This window comes from Salpingoeca rosetta, assembly GCF_000188695.1.
Source record: "Salpingoeca rosetta unplaced genomic scaffold supercont1.35, whole genome shotgun sequence".
In the NCBI taxonomy this organism is placed as follows: domain Eukaryota; class Choanoflagellata; order Craspedida; family Salpingoecidae; genus Salpingoeca; species Salpingoeca rosetta.
In genome coordinates, this window is record NW_004754899.1 from 584,164 (window position 1) to 596,663 (window position 12,500).

The following is a 12,500-nucleotide window of genomic DNA, read 5'->3' on the forward strand; positions in this document are numbered from 1 at the left end:
CACACACACACACACACACACACACACACACACACACACACACACACACACACAAGCACACACACACACACACAAGCACACACACACACACACAAACACACCGGTGCATCTGGTCGAGGCTGTGGATGAAGGCCATGCCACTGGCAACATCCCGCAGCAGTCGCAGCTTCAAGTCCCACACACCATTCACATCATCCCTGACACTGCCGTTGCTGCTCTCCTCGACCTTCCTGCTCCTCACTTCCATCAACACCTTCCCCATATCCTTCTGTAATAGGCCATTGAGCGACCCCATGGCCACAAACTCCAGCACCAGGAACGGGCTGCCGTTGGGGTCTGTCCCCGCACCAAAGAACCGCACCACATTCGGGTGCCGTGTCCGCTGCAGGAACTCCACCTCCTTCTCAAACTCAAGCACCGTGCTCTCGTCAAATGCCATGACGGCTTGCTGCAACACCTTCACTGCCACTGTGACTGTGTCCCACTCTGCCTGGAACACCACGCCAAACGCACCCGCGGCCACACGCTCAACAAGCCTCAGCTCATCGTACTCAATCTCCCACGCCCTCTTCAGCGCCATCACCTCCTCGTCCCTCTCCACCAGCAGCTGCTCCTGCAGGTCGATACGCTTGGTCAGGCCACGGTAGCGGCGTGACAGCCACGCCATGAGCAAGCCGAGGGCAAGGCCGCCAATCACAGAGCCAGCGGCAACGCCAGCGATATTGGGCTCGTCCACCACGCACCGCCCAGTGGCGCCCTTCTTGAAGCCGCGCGCGCACGTGCAGTGGAAGGTGTAGACAATCTGCGGTGTCAACGCAAAAGAGTCGCGTACCGACCGCAGGTCTCGCGTTGACAGCTGCAGGTCGCAGTCAATGGACGCGCCGGACAGTTGGAGGATCGGAGGAACGGGCCGGTTTGGAAGGGGCACGCCGTCAGCAGTCAGGAAGGGTTGGTCCGACAAGGCAATCGTTCTCCCAGCAACGCGGTTCACCTCTGCTTGGTGGCTCAGCCATGGGTTGCCTGAGAAGTCTAGCACTTCCACCTGTTGCAAGCACCTCTGTGCAGTTGCGGCAACACGCTCCACATCAATAATTGCGTCCCTGTTCCGGGCAAAGAGCATGCGGCGGCCCCACCGCGTGCACAGTGCGCTGTTTGGCGGGTAGTTGGTACCGCTGATGTCGAGAATGTCAATGGGAGGGGCATCAATCGAGGTCAACTGGGTGCAGCCGGACACGTTGAGCTCACGCAGCGAGTTGTGGACAGTGATGGATCGGAGCTGTTTGTTGTCAGTGAGAAGAAGCGTTTCGAACGTCTTTTCGGGGCACAGGTCAATCGTGCTGTAGTCCGTGTTGGCGATGCGGAGCTCCCGCACGTTGCTTGCAAGCACCTTGCAAATGGCGCTAAGGGGGAGCGTGTCGCTAGTGGCACCGGGCCACCCCACGTGCAGGGCAGCCAGGTCCAGCAACGGCAGATTCTCAAAGGAGGGCACAACGTTGCTGATGACCACGTTGTTGAGCCGAAGCGTGGACAGGGGCGCAATGCTGGCCACGCTGGTGCTCGTGAAAATCGCTTCGGACTTGGACTTTGGAAATGCGTCCAGCTCGAGAACTTGCAGCAGTGGCAGCGTCAGGAGTGGCGCCAAGTCGATGCGCCTGATGTGATGGTTCTGCAGGCGAAGAATTCTCAGGGCGGGCGTCTGTGTAAGGTCTGGAAGCTCCTGCATGGGGTTGTTGCTCAAGTCAAGACCACGCAATGTCGGTAACTCGCGTGACAAGTGCAGCTCGGTGAGCTGGTTTCCAGCCATGTCCAAGAACCGCAGGGACGTGAGCGCTGCCGCTGCAAGAACGTTATCGATTGTGGCCAGCGCGTTGTCCACAAACGAAACCTGACGCAGCCCGGGATTGTTGGCAAAGAGGTTTGTGGGGAGCTTGGTCAGGTAGTTGTAGTTACACTGGAAGAAAAGCAGACGCGTGCACGAGTCCAGAACACCCTCGGGCAGAGCAGAGATGTCGTTGTTGAGCAATTCGAGGAACGTGACCGCTGTCAAGTCCTGGAACACGCGCGGTGGCAGGGATGTGAGTCGGTTCTCCGACACCTGCAGCCAATCCAAGGACGTCAGGCCGGAGAAAATGGTGTCTGGAAGGGAAGTGATGAAGTTCTTTGCCAGTTCCAGCCGAACGAGACGCGTCGTATTGCTGAACAAAAGCGGTGGCAAGCTGGCGAGAAGCGTGTTCTCGATAGTGAGGTGGCCCAGCATCGACAGGGAGCCGAGGGCGGCAGCGTCGAGGCTCGTGATGGGGTTCTGTTGAAGCTGGAGCACGGTGAGCTGGGTGAGAGGACGGAGGAGGCCTGCAGGGAGGCTGTTGATGTCATTTGCAGCCAGGATCAGCGTCTGAAGGCGTGTGAGGTCGTCAAACGTGCCGTGTGCCAGTTGTGAAATCACGTTCCCGCGCAAACTCAGCTGCCGCAGGGATATCAGCCCGGCCATGTCGGTCTTGCTGACGGCATGGATGCGGTTTGCCTTGAGGTTGAGGATTCTCAGGGATGCCATGGCTGACATGTCGGGGATGGCTGCGAGTGAGCAGTTCATGACGCGGAAGATGCCCAATGCCGCAGCGCGCTGAAACCCGCGCGTATCAGTGTCGTACAGGAGCTCGCTATCGCGCACAATGATTGTGTGGACCTGCGTCAACGGGTTGAGCATGCTCAACTGAAGCATGGGGAACTGGACACCCTCCAAGACCAGCGTCGTACACGAGGTCCAGTTGCCGCTCCCCACCAACCACTGGAGCGATTTCTCTTCAACGTGGCCGCTCACCGTCAACACCTGTACGGAGGATGAGATGGCGTGGAGCGCGCGTGCGGCAGCGGTACTGCTGTCATTCACGCGGTCCCGGCTGAGCAGCGTTACGGTGAGCCTTCCTCTGTTGTCTGCACCCGGGCACGAGCCGTCCGTCACGCTTGCCAATGTGCACTGGCCTGCCTCCACGGTGGGATCATCACTTCGCCGCACGCGCGCGTGCTGATCCGGGTGCTGGAGTTGTGGCGGATGGCTGGCATCGTGCGCTTCGCTGTTGCGAGCACCTTCCACCTGAGTCGGCAGAGACACAGACTGGTTGCGTGCGACAGTTGGTGGCTGCTGGTGTTGGTGGTGTCGCTGTTGCTGTTGCTGTTGCTGTTGCTGTTGCTGTTGCTGGTGGTGGTGGTGCTGGTGCTGTTGATCTTCGTCTTCGCTTTGACCATTCGCGGCATCGCACCCAAAGGTGTTCATCATGCGTTGGATGGAGGACAGATCAATCGTCACTGTGGCTCCTTCTCGTTCACCAGCCTCCTCACGTGTTGTGTTGAGGAAGACAGGGTCACGATTAGTTCGAGGATGCAGCACGTGGTCGTGTGCCTGCTGTGCTGTTGCTGTTCTGAATGGCACCTTGTGTTCATGCAACGTGGTTTGAAGCTGCTTCAGCGTGGTGTCCACCTCCCTGCACAACGCATTGGCCTGTGTATGTGTGTGTGCGTGTGCGTGCACGTGAATGTGTGCACGTGTGAGTGCACATTTGTGTGTCGGGTAAGCAACAGGGTCCGAACATGACATGTGCGCAGTATGAAGGATATTTGGAGGAGAGGACTGGGAAAGGAGTGTGAGCTTGGGAGGAGCCTGCTAGCCTCCTGTTAGTGGTAAGATGAGGACTGCTGGGACTGCTGGACAGGTCACACCTACACACACTCCACACACAGAGCCATGTCACGCACCTCGTTAACCAAGTTGCTTTGGGTGCACACCGCCGGCGCTGTTGTTACCACCACCAGCAACAGCAGAGCCAGCAACGCAGAGAGGGCTGATGTGGTGTGCCCTCGTCGCCGCTGCCAGCAGCGAGGCTGTTGAGGCTGGTGCTTGGGGTGCGCGTCCATCGTTGTTGTGGTTGCGAGCAGTTGCTGCTGCCTGCACGCACATGCGAAAATTCGCGCCACGCACAACATTGCTGCGCGACACCACAAAATCCAGTGGCGCTGCACAAACAAAAACACAAACAAAGCCAGCCAGCAGTGAACAACCACCCACGCCTCAAGCACGCACCCCACACGACGCGATGGAGGAGGCGGCAGCGAAGAAGGCCAAAGCAGCGGAGACGCGGGCGTTTCCCCGCATCAAGGAAGTGCGCGCGTTTGTGGTGAGTTTGTGGTAAGCTCATGATGAGTTCAGGCCTTGTGATTAGTGCCACACGTTGCGTTGCGGCATTTGTGTCTCCTCACAAAAGCACAAACAAACACATGAATGTGCCCGCACACACACACACAACTCGCTCCCTCACACACACACACACACATACACACACACACACACACACTCTCTCTCTCTCTCTCTCTCTCACGCACACACACACACACACACACACACTCTCTCTCTCTCTCAATTTCTCTCTCAAACTCGCAGCAACACAAGGAGAAAGGTGATCAGGGCGCCGACTGCCACGATGTGGACGATGAGCACTGGATCAACGGGTATCCCACCCCAATCGCCCACCCCATGTCCTCTTACCCGCTCTACGCGGCCAAGCGCAAGTCGTGGGGCATCAACGGTACGTGCTTGACATGAAAACGAATCGTGTCGTTGCCGCTACCTCTTCTGCTTCAGTTGTCGGCCACCCGCACACACGACTACATCCTTGATCATGCGCGCGCGCGCGCACACACACACACACACACACACACACACACACACACACACACACACACACACACACACACACACACACACACACACACACACGCAACAGCGCTTGGCTCCGTTGTCGTCGAGGTGGAGTCCGAGGATGGTCAAGTGGGCGTTGGCGTCTCCATTGGCGGGGAGCCCGCGTGCTTCATTGTAGAGCATCACCTTAGCCGCTTCGTCGAGGGCCAGGACCCGCGTGATGTCGAACTCATGTGGGACCAGATGTACAGGTACGTGGCGTGCGTACCAGTGTGTGTACATGTGTATGTGTGTGTGTGTGTGTGCGTTTACTTGTGTTTGCGTGTACTTGTGTTTGCGTGTACTTGTGTATCTGTGTACTTCTGTAAGTCCCTCAGTACGACGTGTGTTCCTCAACCTAGCGTTGCTAACTCGTTGCTTTTCGCAGTGCACCAACCTTGTCACCCATCCCTCATTCACCGCCAAACAACATCATGTACCTGTCGTCAGGGCGACTGTCAACTATGGGCGTAAAGGCCTTCCCCTGCAAGCCATCAGCGCTGTTGATCTTGCCATCTGGGATCTGCTTGGAAAGATCAGAAACGAGCCCGTGTACGCCATGCTCGGTGGAAAGACAAAGGACAGGCTACCAGTGTACATGTGAGTGGTTTACATCGCACACGACCTTATACATGTGGTGTGTGGTGTGGTGTGTGTGTGTGTGTGTGTGTGTTTGTCTGTGTATGTGAATCTGTGCGCGCATGTCTCTGTGTGCCTGTGCGCGCGCGCGTGTCTCTGTGTGCCTGTGTGTGTGTGTCTCTGTGTGTGTGTGTGTGTCTGTGTGTCTGTGTGTGTATACGGCCGCGTGTGTCCGTGTGTCCGTGTCTGTGTATGTGCGGCGCGCGATGCTCATCGATGAGATCGTCGCTCACTGAACATTTCCACATCCCCGTTGCATTTTCACCATCCACCACCTGTTGCATTTCCAAGGACGTGTTCCCGCCCAGACTGTGCAAAAGACCTCGGGTAAATGCGTGCATGTGTGCATACATGTGTGAATGGAAAGATGTGTGACAGCATTCTTGCGACATCATTTTGGGTGTATCAACAACACGAACCATTCACACACACACACACACATACACACATTCACACGTGCACACGTGCTTTCAGGTTTGTGGGCGCGAAGGTTCCGTGTCCGTACGGGCCTGATGCAGGCGATGAAGGCTTGCGCAAGAATGTGGCGTTCTTTCGCAAGTGGCGTGAGACTGTCGGACCGGAATTCCCGCTCATGCTTGACTGCTACATGGCCCTCTCCGTGCCTTATGCAATCAAGGTGGGGGTGGAGAGGCGTGGAAGTGCATTTGTGTCTGCATGCTGATGAGAGAGAGTGTGTGTGCGTATGTGCGTGTGTATGCGTGTGCGTGTGCATGTGAGTGTGCATGTGACTGTGTGTATGCGTGCATGTGCGTGTGCGTGTGCATGTGCGCGTGCATGTGAGTGTGTGTGTGTGTGTGAGTGTGCTTCCCTCTGCATGTGAGGGCCTGCATCTTTGCTGTCAACATCACAACGGCTGCCTCACTTATCCCGACATCCATCACATCACCATCAACCATCACATCACCATCGCAGCTGGCGAAAGAGCTGCAGCCATACGGGCTCAAGTGGATGGAAGAATTCCTGCACCCGGTGAGGCCTTGACTATCATCGTTGTGGTCACGGGGCTGACGGTGATGGCGAGCTGTGTGTCATGTCGGGGTGATGTTGTGCGCTCTCGGACGTTGGGTGATGCTGCTGCTTGTGTTCACTGTATTCTCACGCGCGGGCACACACACATGTGCACATGCACACATGTCCACACTTGCACAAACATGCGCACAACCATTACACACACACACACACACACACACACACACACACACACCACAGGATGACTATGACGGGTACGAGGAGGTGAAGCGTGCGCTGGCGGGAACAGGGATTATGCTCACAACTGCAGAACACGAATACACCAGGTATCGCAGACCGCAATGTGTTTGTGCGCTGCTTCCGGAGATGTGTGTGTGTAGGAGTGTGTGTGTGTGTGTGTGTGTGTGTGTGTGTAGGAGTGTGTGTGTGTGTGTGTGTAATGGCGCCTCACACACCTTGTGCAGCCCACCACGCTTGAAGCTTCAGACACACACACACACACACACACACACACACACACACACACACACACACACACACACACACACACACACACACGCACACACACACAATACATGCGTCTTTACCGTGCCTCGTTGTGCCGCCCCCACTCTCACACTCATGTCCTTGCACCCCATCACCATCACCAAACACCACCTCCCATGGCCGGTCCAACAATCCAAGATACGGGTTCCGCGAGCTGATCAAGCGCAAGGCGGCAGATGTGCTGCAGCCGGACATCACATGGATGGGCGGCATCACGGAGGCGCGACGGGTGGTGGCCATGGCTGCTGCTCACGACATCATCGTTATCCCGCACGGCTCCAGCGTCTACTCGTACCATCTGCAGGTGTCGTGAGCTGTTTGCTGTTGATGGGCTGGGGGTTGGCTGCTTGGGTGGAAGTGTATTGATGTGTGTGTGTGTGTGTGTCAATTGCGGGTCCATGCACTCTTGCTTCAGCACTCACACTGCTCACCCATTTCCAACCATGTATGCACACACGCACACACACACACATGTGCGCGCCTCTTAGTATGCGTTCAAGAACTGTCCACTTGCAGAGTACATCAACCTGAGCCCAAAGTCTGATCGCATCGTTCCGTATTTCGGCGGTCTATTCCCAGATGAACCCCTGCCCAAGGTGACACGCCGTCTTGTGGTGTGTGTTGTGGTGTGCTGTGGTGTTCGGTTGTGTGGTGGTGGTGGTGGTGGTGGTGGTGGTGGTGGTGGTGTGTGTGTGTGTGTGTGTGTGTGTTTGCGCTCATGTTGTGCTGCTTTCCCCTAATCATTTCCATCATCCCCCCTCCTCACCATCACCATCCCTCCTCTCATCATCACTGCAATCACCATGAACAAACAGGACGGGTTCATTGACTTGCCGGACAAGCCCGGCTTTGGCGTTTCGCTCGACCGCTCCCGTCTCCGCCGCCCGTACACACGCACAGGTGACACACGTGCACGGGATGCTTGCACTTGTGTGTGTGTGTGTGTGTGTGCGTGTGTGTGTGCGTGTGTGTGTGTGTGTGCGTGTGTGTGTGCGTGTGCGTGTGCGTGTGCGTGTGTGTGTGCGTGTGCGTGTGCGTGTGCGTTTGCGTGTGCGTGTGCGTGTGCGTGTGCGTGTGTGTGTGTAGAGAAAGGCGTTGATTGATCATGCATCGAGTGAGTGCCTGACACCAGTGACACGCGACTCACGCACGAAATGCCGTCACCATGGCGCATGTCTCAAACGTGCTTTCCATCGTGTCAATCAGGGGATGAAGTTACTACAAACTTCAAGCGAAATGCAGAACGCGCAATGCCAACAGTCGCAAAGCTTCCATTTTAACGCGACACGCATGCGTTCACACACACACACACACACACACACACACACACACACACACACACACACACACACACACACACACACACACACATGGACACGTTCAGATTTTCTTTCCTTTTCTGCTTTTGTTTCGTTGAACTGTTTATGAAGGGCGCACAGGTGTTATGCACAACAGAAGAAATGAAGCAAGAGCAGCCACGAGCAAGAACAGGCCAGCCAGCGTGGTAGCGCAGGCGTGAGTGTGCGGCTGTTGCAACCTTGTTTGTGTGTTGTTGACTGGAATGAACAACAAGGAGAACAAACCCATTGGATTGCATGTGTGCTGTGGAGTTGTGTAACGCAAAAAGGAAGAAACAAAACAGAGACCAAAAGCAACCCGCAACTCAAGTAAACAAGGCCAGACAAAACGGTAACAACGATCATGCATGCAGCACGACATGCGCGTGTGCGCGTGTGCGCGTGTGCGCGCGTGTGTGTGTGCGTGTGTACGTCGCAAACAGTCCATCAGCGTCGCAATGCCATCACAGGACAGCACACGCGTTGATTGCATCATGCAGGTGTAACGTCAGATTGCGTCCATATCGTCCTCGGGCTCGGACATGTGTCCGCCCTGGTCCGCCAGCATCCGCCGCAGCTGCGCCAACTTCCCGCGCTCCCTGGTGATGGTGGTGATGGTGGTGGTAAATACGGCAGTGAATGAGGGTGGTGGTGGTGGTGGTGGTGGTGGTGCAATGAAACTAACAAACGAACGCTGATACTCTTTGCCCAAAGTCGCACATCACATGCACTTCCCCGGCACCGTCACCACCATTGCTATCGGTAACTCACTCGTCAAGCGCCTGCTCAAGACGAAGGGCCTCGACCTGACTGTCCATCACCAGCCGCTTCAGCTGCACTTCATTCAGCTGCGCAGCATCCTGCGACACAACGGGTATGAAGATATGAGTGTGTGCGTGTGTAGGTGTGTGTGTGTAGGTGTGTGTGTGTGTGTAGGTGTGTGTGTGTGTGTGATTGCGTGTGAGAGGTTTGCGGGCAGTGGAGGGGTGTGCACACATCACTTTGAGCATGTGGCGCAGCATTATGCGAACACACACACACACACATGCACACGGCGCGAGTGCTAACCTCGACCATGGCGCGTGCGAGGTTGTACGAGTTAACAGCCCGAAGGGCATCGATGAGCTCATGGGATGCGGTCGTCAGCGTGCGGCTGTTGCGACGCACATCGTGCATCGTCTCTGTTGTTCGCGCTTCCTCTGCAGTTGCGATCACCGTGGTGGTGGTGATGGTGGTGATGGCGATGGTGGTGAGTGAGAATACTGGTGACGGCAGCGGCGAGCGTGATGTTGATTCAAGAGCAACAAGGGGGACGGACTGTAATTTGACAGACCAATGTATTCACACACACACACACACACAAGCACACACACACATACACACACAAGCACACACACATACACATGCAAGCACACACACACGCACACACACACACCGCTTGTCATTGAGGTTTGAATGAGGATAATGAGCTGTGCAGAGGAGGCAGCAAGGTTTCTGCAATGACAAGGCGAGCGAGCGAACGAGTGATGAAGGTGCAAATGCTGGAGTGAATGGACAGCTGGCGCTTTGACGAAGACGCAACAACAAGATGGAGGCGTGCATTAACTCACGCTTAGGCACACACACACACACACACACGCGCGCACACAAATCACACAAATCACACGCGCACACAAATCACACACGCACACACAATGCATTCATTGCACCGCATCACATGACCCACTGCTTCCACCACATCGCCTCCCGACCATATTTCTCTCACCTGACAGAGACTTGCAGCCGTTCAAACTGCGTGCCATCGGTGAGGAATTGTCGCAAGCACTCCAGCCAGACTGGAAGCGTGTCCAACACCGCGCTCACAACGGCCTCAAGTGCCCCAAACCTGTGGAGCAAGCAGTCATGGGCCCGTCAGTCGTGCGAATGTGTATGCATGCGCGCTTGTATGTATGTGTGTGTGTGTTCGTGTACGTGTGTCTAGCAAGAGTGTATGCGTTTACGTTGTTCCATTCCCCACACTCAGTGCCAGAATCATTCAAGACACACACACACACACACACAGGCACACATCGCCAAGCCCCAGTACAGTAAGCAGACAGCACCCACCATCTGTGCGCGCGCAGCGTTGAGATGGTCGTGCCATCTGTCGTCTCGCGAACTTGTTTCTATCGACACGAATCAACAAGCAGCGGCGATGTCGGTGGTGGTGATGGTGGTGGTGATGAATGAACAGGCACATGCATTCATCCCTTCTATCGCAGCATGCACCAACATGTCGTCATCATCGAACAACGTGCTCATCATCACCTTGACTCCACCATCATCACGCGTTTACCTTCAGTGTTGTGATGGTGTTGATGAGAGACTCCACAGACTCAAGCACAAACACCGCAGATTTCACAATCGCCTGAAGAAAATGTGGAAGTGTGGGCAATGGTACACAGCAAAATGCACACATGCACATGTAAGTATGCGGCAACAGTCACACTCATACCCACAAGTGCACACACACAACACACACACACACACACACACATCCACGCACCTACACAACACAGACATCCACGCATTCGCACCTCGTTGCGCGATTGGAGTTGTTCGTTGGACCGTTGCGCAATCGCCTTGAGATCCTCCATGGAGGCAATGGCGTCCTTCACAGCTGCGTGTGCACGACCAACTTCCTCTGTCAAGTGCGCTGGAACTTCCTTCCGCTGGTCGGACGCGCGCTCCAGCCGCTGGTACACGGCATTGAGACGACTGCACACGTCGTCAACGCGTGGTGCGGACACAGCGCCAAAGTTTTCGCTGGCGCCTCGCATGTCACTCAGGCCTGTGTTGATTGCAGTGTTGGTGACGTGATGTGATGTGACAGCGGTGATGTGTGGATATGGTGGTGGTGATGTGATGGAGGTGGGTGAGGGTGAAGAGAAGAAAAGGAGTAACAAGAAGAAGAGCAGGGGAAACAAGAAGAGCACACCATGAGCTGCATTGTCCATCACATCGATACCGAGCACGCACGTCATTGCTGCACGCCACACGGCATTTCATCACAAGGCCACACCCTTACACACACACACACACACACACACACACACACACACACACATTCACGCACAAACACACATTCACGCACACACACACAACACCCCGCAATTTAATGCACACAAACTACAACAACACACGCAATCCAAAACACACAAACACCCAACACCACTTCCACCAGCATGCATGCATTACAATCGCCCGTACGTTCGTGCGCCTCCTTGACAAATGCATCCACCGCTTCGTATGTGTTGCGCACATCTCCCATGCACGCCTCGGCATCTCCCATCGAGAGTTGCGTCAGGGCGCCCTGGCACGCGCGCACGGTGATTGCGTACTGGCGAACAAAGCCGGCAAGCTTCCGCCCCAACTCATCCCGGCTTCGCGGGGTGCCCTATTTGTGTGTGTGTGTGTGTGTGTGTGTGTGTGTGTGTGTGTGTGTGTGTGTGTGTGTGTGTGTGTGTGTGTGTGTGTTGTGTTGATGAAATGAGAATGCGGTGAGCCGGTAGTGAATACGAGGGAGATGTGACAAGGCGTGGTGTGTGTGAGAGAGAGAGAGTGTGTGTAGTGTGCTCATGACACCATTTGCTTCTTGAGGGGATGGTGCGTGACACAGAGTAATGTAACCATCGCTCACGGACAGAGAAACACACATGCGCACGTATACACGCATACACACGCACATACACAAACAGCCGCTGCTCACCAGCTCTTGGGCGAGAAATGTCGTGGCGGTGACGTCGGAAACGGCGGCTGTCAGCACATCTGCCTCCATTGTTGATTGTGTGCTTGCAAGCACGATGTTGACGTCATCGACACACATGCGATCCACGCTCGCCTGGCACGATGACAGCTGTGAAGTCATTCTGTTGGTGGAGGGGGGGACATTTGGAGGGGCGAAGGAGTGAGAGTGAGGGGGCGGGGTGAGAATGTGTGTGTGTGTGTGTGTGTGTGTGTGTGTGTGTGTGTGTGTGTGTGTGTGTGTGTGTGTGTGTGTGTGTGTGTGCAAGTGCATGGTGATTGAGCAATGAGAGACGGTGGTACACGATGACAGGTGCACACGTACAGTGCGAGCTGATCCTGTGCATCCTGCGCCGAGACTTCGCTCTTCTCGGAAGTCGCCTGAAGACGGCGCGTGTGTCAGGGACAGGTGGTGATTGATGAATATGGTGGTAGACAGACGGGTGAGTTGCAACATGGATTGAGATGCAGTGTGC

General features: G+C 55.6%; 3 protein-coding genes across 3 annotated transcripts in view; 1 reads left to right on the plus strand and 2 right to left on the minus strand.

Moving 5' to 3' along the window:
• The window catches only part of PTSG_10239 (TKL protein kinase), a gene marked incomplete at its 3' end in the record, with an annotated part of 4,921 nt that extends 971 nt beyond the window's left edge, over positions 1–3,950 (minus strand). Inside the window, exons 1-2 of the mRNA XM_004988521.1 lie at positions 3,751–3,950; positions 102–3,496 (exon numbers count right to left, since the gene is read on the minus strand). Of these exons, the coding sequence (XP_004988578.1) occupies positions 102–3,496; positions 3,751–3,909 (3,554 nt within the window). The 5' untranslated portion in view covers positions 3,910–3,950. The remainder of the gene's footprint in view (positions 1–101; positions 3,497–3,750) is intronic.
• A 57-nt stretch (positions 3,951–4,007) lies between these two features.
• PTSG_10240 (L-rhamnonate dehydratase) lies at positions 4,008–8,585 on the plus strand. The gene is made up of 12 exons (XM_004988522.1): positions 4,008–4,169; positions 4,433–4,577; positions 4,776–4,941; positions 5,180–5,329; positions 5,660–5,695; positions 5,843–6,005; positions 6,302–6,358; positions 6,599–6,684; positions 7,043–7,208; positions 7,393–7,500; positions 7,720–7,804; positions 8,111–8,585. The coding sequence occupies exons 1-12, from the start codon at positions 4,089–4,091 to the stop codon at positions 8,182–8,184; spliced, it is 1,317 nt and encodes a 438-aa protein (XP_004988579.1). The 5' UTR covers positions 4,008–4,088; the 3' UTR covers positions 8,185–8,585.
• PTSG_13008 (uncharacterized protein) overlaps positions 8,313–12,500 on the minus strand; it is an 8,160-nt gene continuing 3,972 nt past the window's right edge. Inside the window, exons 10-20 of the mRNA XM_004988523.1 lie at positions 12,350–12,405; positions 11,990–12,149; positions 11,491–11,677; positions 10,818–11,071; positions 10,577–10,648; positions 10,348–10,406; positions 10,007–10,126; positions 9,677–9,735; positions 9,310–9,440; positions 9,013–9,101; positions 8,313–8,840 (exon numbers count right to left, since the gene is read on the minus strand). Coding sequence (XP_004988580.1) covers positions 8,750–8,840; positions 9,013–9,101; positions 9,310–9,440; positions 9,677–9,735; positions 10,007–10,126; positions 10,348–10,406; positions 10,577–10,648; positions 10,818–11,071; positions 11,491–11,677; positions 11,990–12,149; positions 12,350–12,405 — 1,278 coding nt within the window. The 3' untranslated portion in view covers positions 8,313–8,749. The remainder of the gene's footprint in view (positions 8,841–9,012; positions 9,102–9,309; positions 9,441–9,676; positions 9,736–10,006; positions 10,127–10,347; positions 10,407–10,576; positions 10,649–10,817; positions 11,072–11,490; positions 11,678–11,989; positions 12,150–12,349; positions 12,406–12,500) is intronic.

Coding starts and splice junctions, on each gene's coding strand:
- PTSG_10240 (XM_004988522.1), top strand. CDS start 4,089: ATGGAGGAGGCGGCAGCGAAGAAGGCCAAAGCAGCGGAGACGCGGGCG. Junction 7,501..7,719: donor CAGATGAACCCCTGCCCAAG/GTGACACGCCGT, acceptor ATGAACAAACAG/GACGGGTTCATTGACTTGCC. Junction 7,805..8,110: donor CCGCCCGTACACACGCACAG/GTGACACACGTG, acceptor CGTGTCAATCAG/GGGATGAAGTTACTACAAAC.